Genomic DNA, 15,487 nt, shown 5'->3' on the forward strand with positions numbered 1-15,487 from the left:
GCTCTAGTACCTGCTCATTGTAGATCTCACCATCCTCCCAGCTCCAGTACCTGCTCATTGTAGATCTCACCATCCTCCCAGCTCCAGTACCTGCTCATTGTAGATCTCAATGTACGATGCGCTGAGCGTGAAATCCGCGGCACGGGACTGGCTCTGCTCTAAGAGGTAGAGGAAGGACCTCTGCATCAGGCCTGCCAGGCTGCGGGGCATCAAATGATCCTCGTACTGTGGAGAGTATAGAGAGAGAAGTGAAAAGGGAGAGGAGAGTGGGCTTTGAAAAATAGGGTGCAGGGGGTAAAGGTAGAGGATAGGGAGAGCAAGACAAATCAAAAGGGGCAAGGAGGGAGCTACCAAAAAGAAGAATGAAAAAGATACAAGCTAAAATTAAGTGCAGGAGAGGCAATTAAAAGAGAGCACCAAGGACTGATTGATGGACTGGTGACCTTGAAATGATGTCAAAGGAGCGTCAGTAGCTTATAGCCCCCACAGCCGGTGCTCCTATGTTTGCCGCAATGCATCCATTCCCCACAGCCCTCCCATTCCAGACCCCTCCGTACTTCCCCAAACCCACAGCCATCTATTTCCTGCACCTCCCCACTGTAATCCATTCAGACATTCATTCATTCAATACAGATCTCCCAGCCCATTTCATACAGTTCCCCAAAGTAATCCTTTCCCTATAGCTCCCCAACAATCATCCAGTCCCTACTGCTTTTAGAAAGCCGTCCAATCCCTTCATCCTGCCCACGTTTTCCTAGAGCTATCTCACTGCCAGCCATTCACTACAGCTCCACCCAGCCAGCAATCATACACCAGTTACTAACTACAACTCCTCCAATGCCAGGGCCCCTATTCCATTTACTACAACTCTTCTATACAGTCAGAACGCCAATGTCCAACTACATTCACTACAAACCACAACTCCTCAATATACAGCATCCTGCTCAAAACAAGTTCTCCAAAGCCAGGCATCATGCTCCACCCACTACAAACCACAACCACATTGACAGACACACAGTGCTTCCTTTCAGGTCCTCTCAGCCCGCACAGCTGCACCATTCTGCAGCTTTCCAGAACCAGCACTCTATACTATTAGTTGCAGATCACCCACACTAGTACTCCATCACAGCTCCATGCTGCCACCAGCAACCCTGCAGCATCCCATGCAGCCTCGGTGCTGGGAAGATAGACAGAGAGCAAGTTTAGACAAGCATGCAGGCAGGCGTTTTATGTATCCCTCACTTTGGGCTGTGCTTACCCTTGTCAGGGGGCCCATTAAGCTGTACGTTTTTCCTGATCCTGTTTGTCCAAAAGCGAAGACGGTGCATGAATATCTGAAAAATAATGCAAGTTGGGGAGAGATTGCTAATGGTAGACAGAGGGTCAATGACAGAGGGGGGAAAGAATGGAAACAGAAAACGAAGGCCAAGAGAGGAAAAGTCAGCAGGACATTACAAGCACCAATCCTGGGGACCAGGGGAGATTCAGGGTTACAGTTGGCAGAGTCATTAATGTCAGCAATTATTTATTTTGGGTGAAAAGCTCATAAATATAAAAAATTCAAGCAAAAGGTTCCCAATTAATTTAATGTCCATACAATAATTTAAAATACATATTAATCAATAATACTGTATCTAATTATGCAAACAGACATCTAGTAGGGAGAGAGTACAAATACCTTAATTAAAGAGGTCTTTACTAGGTCCATCGTTCAGCTCAAGTTCCGAATGACCACGTGTTTCAGCAATTGCCTTACCAATGTTGACCTCATAGCATATATAGGACAGACGAACAAGTAGGACCTGTTTTCGACCCACTACTTGTTGGCAGCTTTGCATTTTTTTGCTTATGTGCCCCATATTGCACGTGTTCATGTATTTGTATTAGCATTTCTTATTTATAAACACAGGGTTCATTTAGTATTAATTGCATGGCTCTACAACATAAAATGTGCTTCATGAGAGGTTGATAATACATCCATTACTCATACATTATTAATCATCTTTGAAGAGAGGCATCTTAGCTTTCCTTGGGGGCATCCGAGCGAGCTGCCTACTACAGACATCCCAGCTGAGGGCTACGGGCTGGCGCAGCTGGCCTTATCTCTGCTTTTCGCAACTCAGAGCAGTATAACAGAGCCAAGCTACAGCCTTCGCAAAGCACAGTGCGATCAAACTTTATTATCCAGAAAAGGTGTGCGTGTTTGAGGCCACCTGGGAAACCTTTATGGACACTTTGATCCTAGCTAAGGGCTAGAAAGGGAGGTGGTTTGCTGTAGGCTACCTTTATCACGCAGAGCGTTGATTTAATAAAAAACATTTATATTTTATTTAATATGTTGAGATTATTTTTAATATACTATTTAATTACCTGTTCAATCGCAACCATTGTGTTTATATTTGTAGTTATCGCCATTCATATAACCACACTAAATTAGGTAATTAATTATTAATAAAGCCTTTTCTAAATATATTGGGCTCAATTCACAAACTGTATTTTATAGTTTGTTTAGTAGTACTAAATTAGTACTATAAAAATACTACATACCCCAATTTACAAACCTACTTATAGATGCCTCAGCCACGCCTGTATTTTCTGTGTGGAGTTCCCCACCATAACTGTGGTGATCGCAGTACACATACGCCTACGGTTTGGTAGTAAATGTGCGAGGAACCAGGGGGAATGGTGTTGGCTGTTTCTGTGCTACCAAGTCAAGAATTGAAAACCTTCATTACATCAAATGAAGCTGTGTTTTTTCCAAATATAGAGACTGTTTTGAAATACAATTCATGTGTCTTTGTTGCAATAAATTATTGTGCAATTATCTGATTCTATTTTTGTTCAGTTTAAACTGGCTTTGGAAGTTTTCTCCCATCATCATATGTTGTTTTCCTTGCTAGTGTAAATTTATCTATGAATTGTATATATATTATCTAGAGGGCCGGGGTGCAGTCTTTCTTAAACAAATACAAACATTCACCCGCCAAAACACAAAACATTCACCCACAAAAGAATAAGGTATTGCTGTAGACAAACTACACTTCTAAAGTTACTTCAGCCGAAAATAGTAAATGTAATCCAGCTCTGCCTTGAAGTAACACTAGCACCACATATGGCCACTCACAGGTACTGCAACTCACTCACATAGAAAATAATGAAGGCAGAGGCTTAATATAAAATACTTTACTAAATAATATTAATTAAATGAAATTATTTGGAACTTTTCACACACACACACAAACAGACACATATAGCTCAAAACAATACCCTTTCAGGCTTAGAGTGTCACACAACTTATGCAAAAAAGGAAGCAAGGAACTCGAACTCTGTGTAGTTTTCAAGTTCAGGTTAAGAGCTGCTTCTCTATTGAGCAACCTACAACCCCAGCGACACTCTGAATCTGCTCACCTCAAATGTACTTTGCCTTATACTGGGTGCTCCCTTGTGTCTGGACAAAGCTATAACTCTCTGAAGAGCTCACAACAAGAGAGAAACACATGTCGGGTTGCTCTTATTTATTCTAGGTTGGCTCGGATGGTATTTTCCCAATCTTATGCTGCAATACTGTGCCTGGAGTGGTAAAAGGCTTTTATCATTTTTCAGCTCATCATGGATGGTACGCTTGACTTAGAGAAAATATATATCTCTATAAAGAAATCAGTTGTCTCTGTATTAAAACACTAATAAAAGTCCCAAGAGTAAGTCTGAAATTAACGTATATTGAGAAGGAGCAGTACAATAAGAGAGCCATGGTATGAGCTCTGTCAATTGGAAGCAGTTGGCTCAACAGGACAAAGGAAAGCCATGTGGCAACTGCTGACATTTTATTGTCCTTAATCAGAACATGCTGAAAATGACAATCAGAATCACAAAAACACAGCAAAGAGTAGAGGTACTGCCTGTAAACGACATCCTCTGCTGAAACATTTTCATAAATTCACAGGAAGGATGCAACTTTTATGATATACACGTTTTGAAACCACTACTAAACATGCAATATAAGGCAATTATCGGCTAGATATATAGATAGGTAGATAGGTAGATAGATAGATAGATAGATAGATAGATAGATAGATAGATAGATAGATAGATAGATAGATAGATAGATAGATAGATAGATAGATAGATAGATAGATAGATAGATAGATAGATAGATAGATAGGTAGGTAGGTAGGTAGGTAGGTAGGTAGGTAGGTAGGTAGGTAGGTAGGTAGGTAGGTAGATAGATAGATAGATAGATAGATAGATAGATAGATAGATAGATAGATAGATAGATAGATAGATAGATAGATAGATAGATAGATAGATAGATAGATAGATAGATAGATAGATAGATAGATAGATAGATAGATAGATAGATAGGCAGGCAGGCAGGCAGGCAGGCAGGCAGGCAGGCAGGCAGGCAGACAGACAGACAGACAGACAGACAGACAGACAGACAGACAGACAGACAGACAGACAGACAGACAGACAGACAGACAGATAGATAGATAGATAGATAGATAGATAGATAGATAGATAGATAGATAGATAGATAGATAGATGTAAGAGCTCTTATATTGGAGCCCACCCAAGCTTTATAAAACCTACTGCCGAGATCAGCAGACCTGAGGATGGAGGATGCCACTATGGTGAGAAAGGGTCAAATGCCCTTAAAACAAAGATGTCAGATGTCTTAAACTACCTCCATCAACTTCCCTTCTGAATAACCTCATTGTTTCCAGGCCTGCCATATCTGTGAGATGGAGCTCAACCACCATGGCACCTTTGTTCGCTCCCAGCATAGAACTCACCCAGACAGCGCCAGATCAATCAGTCGCTTTACACCACACTCTTCAAACAGCTCTTCCTGAGAGGTGGTGGGATCGAAGACTGCATCAAACCTGAAGACTTTCTCCTGACTGACATGGTTCACCTAGGAAAAAGGGGTACGTAGAATAGGGCAAATGTGTTACTCTGAGCAGTGAATGCCCTACAAAACCCAACAAGCATCAAACCCAAAAGTCATGTGTGAGATGCTGAGACAAAATCCCAGGGTTCAGTGAAATTCAAATATGTCTTCTGTGAAATACCACAAGTAAGGTTTTCCCAAGTACTGATTGATCCATGCAGTCCCCTTCCACAGTATTGTAAAGTCCACTGAGATCTGAGATGATCTAATCAACTTGAAAAGATCTGATCATGTGAAGATTTTAATTTACATGTCTCCTCTTCCAGGAAGAAAAAGCACTAATAGCCAAGCTGTTTACGAAGGCTGGCATTTCTGAATATTCTTGCTAACATTGCCTACCTAAGGGTCATCAACGAGTTGCGTGGTTGTTATCATGCGCACGCACATGACTCACCACCAGTAGATCATTCAAAGGTTCTGTATCTGAGTGCTGCAACCTCCTACACGTTGCTGGGCACCCTCACAGTGTCAGTCAACCAAATCAATGCTCCTGCACACACAAATCTGTCATGTTGCAGGTCCCAGCACTGCCAGAGAGAGTGCATGTGTTTAAGTGTAGAAGCAGAGGCTAGGAAAAAAGAAAGCAGCCCCACAAGATTGAATGGAAATAGTGGACATGTCTGAGTCAGGTGGCCATAGTACTCCAGCAGCATCGGAGACCTACAAGAGGTAAGTGCATCTCTTACTGGTACAAAAGAATGAACCATATTTAATCACATTGATGTTACTGTAACCTGCTTCAGCCATGTCTTCTTGCTCATGCCATTGTTGCCTACATGAAGAGTCCTTATCTGATGTCGAGCTTCCATTTCATCTGGGCTCCCAGGGCGTGAAAGGTGAAGATGACCTGCCTAGGGTAAAAATGTTAAGATTGTCTCACTCATTCTCCACAGCAGGGACACCTGCTTGTGTTGGTTGTAAGAATTAGTGATGTGACAATTATTCGAGACTTGTGTACACAAGGGTATAACTATGAGTCCTCTCTTTCCTATATGTGCCTGCTCCATTGCTCAGTACTGAGGAAACCCTGGTGGATTTGCTCTGAGATTTGGATACCATTCATTTTTTTTTTGTCAATAAGCATTTCAGAGTTTGATTGACGTGTACAAAGATTTCTTTGATAGAACCTGGTGCTTACAGCTGGAAATGCTTCTGCTTGGTCGATGTGGTGACCAAAGCCAGACCGGACCTCCACACCACAGCTTTAGGAGCCACAGGTAAGACAGCTCTGTGGCAGTTTAGGTAGAAGACAGCCAGGTGTTCAGCTGACAGATCACGTCAGACAAGGTTTAAAATTTGATGGACTGTCAAGTCTTGTGGCAGCACCTTTGAATGCACAGGGATCAGCACCAGGCTGGTGAAAGATCTCTACGTATGATGGACTATGTGTCACCTACAAACTCTTAATGAGGGCCTAAGTTGAGCTTGTATGAGATTTGGATGGACAAGCCCAGGAGATTTCCAGCTACACTAGATTTGCACCTGAATAATTATGTCACTTTAAAGTATTGCAAACAATTGATTTAGGTGCCACAATATCTTTTGTTCCCATGTCCAAACTGTAGTACCCAACAGACTGAACACGGCCATGATCTGTAGCATAGAGACTTGGTCCATTTCAAGATCTGTTAAAGAAAAACAGCTCTCTAGCACGGTGGCATGGCCCATACCAGATCCTGCTCATAGCAAACACGTTTTTAAAGCAACATGGACAGACTGCCTGGATTACTAATGCAGACCCTACTGGCAAAAGTGCCCCTGCCAGTTCAGCTAGTGACGTCATTAGAATGCAGTCCCTCATCCCTAACCCAGCTACAGGCTGCATCCCCAGTTGCATGAAGCCTCCCAGCTACCTGATACCTCGTTGCGTCTGGCTGGCCCACTTTACTGTAAGGCTGTTAGTTCATATAATCGGAGGGGACGGGCAGTGAGTGAGGAGAACACAAATGAATTGGGACTGCTGGTCATTACTGCTCAATATACACAAGCAACACTTTCCTGCAAATCTTTAAACAGTATTTGAGCTGAAGAACTGGGTTATCAAATACCCAGCGGCGCCAGGGAAACCCCAAAGTCCTCTGGGTTCCCTTGCCTTGGTATACAGAGACACGGAATACTTCTAGGTGGCGTCAGAGATCAAATTTATTAGCTGCAGCTAGTAGCAGAAATCCCAGCAATACAACACGGTGTACAACTCAAGAAACTGCTCAATTTTACTAAGGCGAGACATCCCTATTTATACACAAAAAGGTACATTTAAAATGCACGCCCCTGCACCAAAATTCAACCAATAGAAAATACATGACATCACACAGCATCATATAGTAAAGCTCATTTTACAGTGTCCCAACCCACAAGTTAATATTTAGGCATATCTAAATAATAATCTGGAAGGCCCGGACAAACCCTTAATTGAAAGCGTAACCCATGAAATGAAGAAACAGTAAAGAAAAGTAGTTTCAGATAATGTGCAAGATAACAGAAACGTAAAGAAACTTAAAAGTTAACAAATGTCTTGAATGGTGATTGGGAAAGTGGATAACGATCTTGCAGGGAAATTTGCTTGGCAGGGTCAATTCCAGGTGAAAGGCCAGCTTCTGAAATTAACTCCAGCGCACAAAGAAAACCTTAGTTAATGTATACATGACCCACAAAAGGTCAGACTGCTTTGCTCGCAGACTAACTTCTGAGGCCTACGTAAAAGGCAACACCAGATGGCAGTCACGACGCATGGCAAAAACCCATGTTTAGAAAAGAAAGTCTTAAGGAAAGAAACAATTTAGATATTGTTTAGGATAAGATATGTGCAAGGAAACTAAAGGTTAACAAGGTCCTGAACAGTGATTGAAAAACTCAGACAACGATCAGCTAGTGAAACTGGTTTTGCAAAAGGTCAGTTTCAGGTGAAAAGGGTCACTCTCTCTGCAGTTCATTCAGAGTCAGAAAAACCCAAGTTAATATATGCACAAACTCAGAAGGCCAGGCCACTTGTTCGTTGGGCCTACTTCACAGGCCTACGTGAGGGCAAGACTAAAATGGAGTCACGTTTGAGAATTACAGAACCACAGACCCTCCTTTTGCCATTACCTAGGCAACAACCTAAACTCATGTTAATCTGAATCTAGGTCTATATCTATTCTCATCAGGTCATCAAGGTATTGCTGTAACATCATCTTGTTATCCTTCACTTCTCTCTGGACTGGTCTTCTCACACAGATTGTAGCACAAAGACTACAAATGGCGGGACCACACTGGATGCATAAACAACACGAGAAAAGGATAGCTAACGACATACGAAGGAACATCAGAATCTTCCATCCCCATTTGGACAGCGATTCCCATAACCATCCCATCAACAACCAGTTACCTTCGTCCACATGAATAGACTCAGAGATCTTATGTAGTCTAGAGATGGCTTGGTACACTGTCGGGGCATTATCTGGTATGAAAACGCAGCAACTTGATCTAATCAATTTGCATACACCACCTCTATCTGCAAGTATAATATCTAAAACAAAACGATTCTGTAATGTCAAAAGGTGATCCACTTGAAGCTCAGCTGTAATATTGCTAAGGGCACCTGCAGTCTCATTTATAGTGGCCTCAACCACTCTCGTAAGCTGACAAATATTCCTACTATTAGCCATAGGACCCCAAAAGGGTAGGAAACCCTTCAAAAAGTCTCCAGCTTCTTGTGCGACAGTATCTTTCGCATTGATAATACCTCTACTATATCTTGTCTTATGGTAGTCGAAAACAGCAGTGTATGTAGGGGGAAGCACAAATGCCACGTAACATTTGCCGGAAAAATCAGATGGCAACCATGTGTATGCTCTATCGTGACAAACAAAATACGTGCCTTTAGCTGGCACGAACGGAGGAGATTTTTGGGACGTATAAACGTATGTGTGAACACACACACTCTTACCAAGCTTAGCTCTCGGATTCTGACCATTACCTTGCAAACAGAGATGACCTCGATGGGGTATAATTCAAATAGGAGGAGACCTTCACTGCCTTTCTTTCTCCGTCAAGCTAACACTATATGTCGTCTTATTCCAACCGACATATGCTTGTACCTCATCTCTAGGGATAACGTTATACGCATCAATATCTCTAATCAAATCAACTATTCCCCGTATCAAGGCTTTATTACTTGCATTGTCTTTGACGGAACGTACAGGAGAGGCTTCATTCGCATAGATAAACATTGATTGGAGTGCCCAAACTGACCCGTTAGACGAAAAAGGCAAAACCAAATATGGCATTCCCTTATCTGTAGTATGTGGCATAAGACCACACACCCAACAATTCGTGGTATTTATGACTAGCTGATGCTGATGCAACATCTGTATAAACGAATTGTTCACAAATTCTGATCTTCGTGTCTGTTCATGTTCAGGTAACGTATGAAACTCATGTGGAGAAACAGTAGAAAAAGAAAGAGTAGGTTGGGAGGTAGATGTAAGTGGCAATTGTGTGACATAGTAAATCCAAACCACACAAATTAACGTAATATTCACAAGCATAAGAAAACACATTATTAAAAAACATTTGCTACGGATCAATATACATATTCGGACTTTAGAATCCACTTTCCTAACACATTTATCAAACTCAAGAAACTCCATCCTATAACGTGCTGCTCACGGCAATTTTCCTTCTTCACTTAAGTGTGCGCCAAGATCGCACTAACGACCCTGAACCACAGACCTTGTGTCAATACGCGGCTCACCCCTTAAGAACTTCCTGCCGTGACCCTGCAGCTGAGTCCGGATGGTGACTCGAAAAAGGAAAAAGCAAAAAAAAAAGTCTCCTAATCTGACAAGGTGTAATTCACTATATAAAAAAATGTGGTTTTATTTGTCCATGGCAATAGGCTTTCTTGGCCTTAAATCGTAGCGTTCTTTATAAGGTATAGTTGGATCCTTAAATAAAAGTTCTGGATTGGTGGTGTCAATCTTTAGATGAGGAGGCACAGCAGCTTGCAGAACATCATCATCCTCGCGTTCTGACCGTGTCCATGTCAAATGAGCATCACTAAAGGGCACAAATGTGGGGACTCTCTCGCAATCTGTGTCAGCTATACCATCCCTCACCCACTGATCATACGGTAAAGGCATGCACCCAGTTCTTTTTACCAGGTACTCTAACAGCAGTTCTAGTGACCAGCAATACCAAATAGGGACCAGCCCATCTCGGTTCCAAATTCTTGGATCGCTGAAAATTCTTCGTCAAGATAAAATCACCAGGTTGGATCGTGTGCCCTGGATCTGTAGTAGCTGTCGGCAAACTGTCATAGACCTGTTGGTGGAGAACACGTAATTTAGCAGTCAAGTCATGTAAGTAATCCACCAACATAGGGTACTCAATACTGCTGTATTCTTTAGGACGAGGCACACCCCAAACATTCGCAGGACGACCAAACACAATTTCATACGGACTAAGTCCCACTCGAGAATGCACAGTCGTCCTTGTTGACAAAAGAGCCAACAGCAAGGCATCCGGCCATGTAAGACCAGTGCTCGCTTGTACCTTAGCTAATTTCGGCTTCAAGGTACCATTGTAACATTCAACAAGTCCAGCAGACTGGGGGTAATTCGCTGCATGGAACTTCTGATTTATTCCCAAACCAGCACATACTTTCTTCATGATTTGACCCACAAATTCACTCCCATTGTCCGACCATACAATTCTCGGCAAACCATACCTAGGAAAGTACTCTCTCAACAAAACCTTGGCTGTAGACAAGGCAGTACTATCCTTTAGGGGGTAGGCCTCTATCCACCTGGAAAAGGCACAAACAACCACAAGGACATACTTCAAATTATTGCATCTCTCCATATGTATATAATCTTGCTGTATCACCTCAAACGGATACATCGGAGGAGCAAAATGACCAGCTCGAGTTGGAGTTCCCTTACCAGGATTATACTTCAGACAAATCATACAATGTTTCACCACATTCTCTGCACATTTCGGAATTCCAGCATTCTGCCAAACTGGAGCCAACAACTTGCATATTCCCTTCGAACTTATGTGAGCCATTCCATGAGCCATTGTAACTACTGGGAGCACATACGCATCTGGCAACAGCCATCGCTGGTGTTCTGACAACTCAACCCAACAACCTGCCGAATCCAACATACCCGTAGTCTCTCTCCAAACACTCACTTCTTTCTCAGTCGCTTGAGCCTGAATCATTTTCACAATTTCTATTGTGTCTTCGCACATTCCACAAGGCATAACTCAATTAGCTGGGCCTGCAGCATACATACGGCTCATCATGTCTTTTGCCGTTTCCTTCGCAACTTCATCTGCAAACGCATTCCCTCAACCAACATCGTCCACAACTTTCTAATGCGCACTACACTTCATAATTGCAATCTGCTTTGGGAGAGTGAGAGATTCCAAAAGTTCGTTCACCAACTGCCCATGCTGTATTTTCGTTCCGTGCGAAGTAAGGAACCCAAGCTCTCTCCACAAACGCCCAAAACTATGGGCAACACCAAACGCATACTGGCTGTCATGTAAACATTCACTCGCTTTCCTTCTGACAACACACACGCTCTAGTCAGTGCAATCAACTCTGCTGCTTGCGCAGAATTCTGTGGTATGGGTGCTGTCTCAACAACTGTATGTAAAGTTGTAATAGCATACGCTGCAGTGGTTTCACCATTCGGAAGCTAAAAACACGAACCATCTACCCATAGGGTACCATCAACATCCGTAAGGGGAGTATCCCTTAGGTCAACTCTAGCCTTCGTTTCTTCCTCTGTACGAAGAAAACAATCATGCTGTTCCTGAGGATCCGTCTCTGTAGAGATCGGTAACAACGTAGCTGGATTCAACACATTACATCTTTTAATGTGCACATGACTAGCCAACAATGTCAACTCGTAACCTGACAGACGTGCACTAGTAAGGTGCTGTGTCTTAGTCCTGTTTAATAAGGTATCCACTGCATGTGGGACCATCACAATCAACGTATTATCCAATACCAAACCAGCAGACTGTCGGATAGAAACAGCCGCTGCAGCTGTAGCTCTCAGACAACTCGGCAACGCCTTAGCAACTGGGTCTAACGTTGCTGAAAAATACGCACATGGACGATGCTTGTCCCCAAATGGTTGTGTCAACACTGACAACGCACAACCTTCTCTCTCGTGCACGTACAACGTGAAAGGCTTACTATAGTCTGGAGTACCCAACACAGGAGCCGAACACAATGCATCGAGTAGTTCAGAAAAACTTTTCTGACATTCGTCAGACCAAGGAAGAGGATGCGGAGTATCATTCAGAGTCAATGCTAACAGAGGTTTCGCCAACAGTGAGAAATTGGGGATCCACTGTCTACAATACGATGTAATACCTAAAAAGGCACGCACTTCTCTCTGTGTGGATGGTACATTCATTTGCGCAATTGCTTGAATTCGTTCTGGGGTCAATCTCCTTCCCTCCTTCGACAAGAGATGACCTAAGTAGGTCACTTCTTGGCGACAATATTGCAACTTTGAAGGTGACACTTTATGATGAAGGTCAGACAAATACCGCAACAAAGAAAGAGTAGCCTCTTTACAAATCTTTTCATCATCAGCAGTAATCAACAAATCATTGACGTACTGAATAAGAGTAGCACCAACAGGTAACACAAAACCGTCAAGCTGAGTTTTCAACGCCTGACTATAGATGGAGGGACTTTCACAATAACCTTGGGGAGCTCTCTTAAAACTGGAAGCCTCCTAATGAGAAGCCAAAAATATCCCTCCTCTCCTCAGCAATAGGAATACTGAAGAAAGCATTCTTCAAATCGATGACAGAAAACCAAGCTGCCGAAGCAGGAATCAAAGTCAACAAAGCAGTAATATCAGGTACCACAGGAAACTGTGGCACGACAATCTTGTTTACCTCTCGAAGGTCGATCACAAACCGGTACACAGGTGGCTGAGAAGCATCAGTACGTTTAAGGACAGGCAAAACAGGACTGTTACAAACATTACCTCTGGTTTCCTCAACTACACCCTTCTCAACCAGATCATAAACAATCGCTAAAAGAGCTCTCTCACCATCACTCGAGATCTTGTATTGGGGAATACGAGGTAGCCTAGCATTTGACCTAAGGGTGACAACATAAGGTGGAATCTGCAAAAGACCAACATCATTTGGACCTGTAGCCCAAAGTGTATCAGGAAGCGAACGCAATTCCAGTGGCAAACAATCCTTAGACAAATACATTGGGGAAATCACTTTCTTACCGAGGGTAAGTTGTACTCCTGAAGGAGAACAATGTAATGTCGCATACAATCTTTTCAGCAGGTCCAAACCCAACAGATTCTCACCACAACCAGTCGTTAGAATAAGTGGAGCTTCCAATTCACAAGGGCCAATGGAAAGGGACAAAGGACTAGAAACCGGATTACGAACTGGGGCGCCTGAAAATCCTACTGAAACATTGGTCGCGCCAGAAGTTTAGAGTGCATAATAGAACTCTTCATCACACCAGTCTCTAAAAGAAAAGTTTCTGCCGCACCTGATGTAATAACTTCAACATAAGGTCCACTCTGATCTACTGGAACTGACACTACTCCCTCACTTTGTCCTTGGCTGTCCTAGTTATCATTATAACTAGAACTCTCACCTTCGACACAGTAATCCTCAACATAGTACTGGGAAGACTGACCACTCGGAACATTCTGTCTGTCAAAATAATTCGCAGAATTCTGTAGGGAAGAGGAACGCTCATTCTGAGGGATCACACCACGTCCCCTACCCCTAGGAGCTTGCTGAAAACTACCACGACCTCTCTGACCAGATACACCATTCGCACGCTGTAACAAAGCCGGGCAACTATTCTTGTAATGGCCTTCCTCTCTGCAATAAGCACACTGATTAGGGCCAGGAAAGAATCGCTGAACATAAGGCTCAGGCTTCTGTAACAATCTCTGAAATTGTGGAGGTTGCTGAAACTGAGGCTGATTCTGACGAGGCGGATAAGCTTGCTGCAAAAGAACTTTCGTCTTTAACTCTTTCGTTTTCTTCTCCACTTTATCCTTCTCATCTTTATCCCTATTCTCGTAATATTATGCAGTAGCCAATATCTGGGCCGACGAAGAGACAGCCCATGAACTCTCAGAGACCTTTAACTTATTAGAAAGTTCGGGAAGCAAAGTAAAGACAAAGGTATCCACTAACAACCTTTGACCACCCTCCGTACTCATACCCTGACCACTATGATCAATAAACTTTTCTTCAAACCTAGTGAAGAAATCAGATACACTCTCGTCTTTCTTCTGCTTACATGCTGCTAACTTATCCCAATTCACTCGTAAATCGGGCATCATTGTTTTCATCAGATTAATAATTCTACCTCGTAATTCTGAAACTAAAATGTCAGGTTTAGCACCTCCCTCCTGTCTACCATCTGCAGCAACAATATTCGCCCATGTATCACCTAATTCAGCAGCATGATTCTCATGACGAATCTTTGCCCACAAAGGTTGGGGGACTACATTACCCATCAACATATCGATGTCAGCTAAATTCATAATACACGCTTCAACTGTCTGGGACAACTCCTTGTAATAACCAGCAGGATTCTTACGAGGGTCAGGTAAGGTCTGCTTAAGAGCCAAGACCTCTGCTCTCTTCAAAGGGACATGTACCCATACTCGCTGAAAATGAGCCGGAGCGGCCAGAATACCCAAATTTACATTAGCCTGAACTGCTTCTTTCCATACAGGAGGAACTTCTCTCATAGGGTACTGTTTCACTTTCCTCCTAACAGAGGAATCAGGTTCATACAATGTCTGAGGCGAAAGTCTAGATCTGAAAGCAAGTATTGTCTCTACGGCATCTGTAACATCAGATTCCACTATCATCCCTTTAGCAGAATCTGACTGAACATCGAGCACATCCTGCGGAATCGGACCGCACTCATTATCTTCCCATTCCTGACGCAGAAAAGTACACATTACATCAAAAACATACCTTTGCTTAGGCGGTTCCCACTGAAAGAAAACATCCATAAACTGCTGGCAAATTATATCTTGGAGCATTTAAAATCCACCTACGAGCCAACAAATCCAACACTGTCCGTTCTTCAGAACTAGGAAGCTGACTACGACTCTGTTTACGTTCCGAAACAGGTGTCATATTTAGTGACCCAAACAATGGTGACAACAGATTAACAACAGTCTCGGTCATTCGTTTTCGAGCAGAAGGGGAAGAAGTAGCCATAAGAACAGGAGAATAAGTATTCTGAGGCAAAGAAGGTGTAGGGACAAGAACAGTAGAAGTCGAAGATGCAGAAGCAGAAGGCAAAGGAGTAAAGGAGTTTGAGGCAAAGCTGGTAGCAAGGCTGGCGACCCTAGAATGGGTTACGCAGGAGGAGGCAAAACCATCTGTGGAGCACCGGGTGGCTGAACAATAGCAGCAGGCTGAACAACAAAGGGTGGAACAACTGGGGGTAATAGAGGCGCAGTAGCACCCTGCACATAGGGAGGAGGCAATCTCAGTAAATGAGAGATCAAAGGATCT

The 15,487-nt window shown here is 42.9% G+C and overlaps 1 protein-coding gene across 1 annotated transcript in view; it reads right to left on the reverse strand.

Annotated features, from left to right (window-relative positions):
• KIF12 (kinesin family member 12) overlaps positions 1-15,487 on the reverse strand; it is a 496,125-nt gene that overhangs the window by 248,252 nt on the left and 232,386 nt on the right. Inside the window, exons 4-6 of the mRNA XM_086955175.1 lie at positions 4,794-4,915; positions 1,259-1,334; positions 83-225 (exon numbers count right to left, since the gene is read on the reverse strand). Of these exons, the coding sequence (XP_086811301.1) occupies positions 83-225; positions 1,259-1,334; positions 4,794-4,915 (341 nt within the window). The remainder of the gene's footprint in view (positions 1-82; positions 226-1,258; positions 1,335-4,793; positions 4,916-15,487) is intronic.

This window comes from Lissotriton vulgaris, chromosome 2_1 (assembly GCF_964263255.1).
Source record: "Lissotriton vulgaris chromosome 2_1, aLisVul1.2, whole genome shotgun sequence".
Classification (NCBI taxonomy): Eukaryota; Metazoa; Chordata; class Amphibia; order Caudata; family Salamandridae; genus Lissotriton; species Lissotriton vulgaris.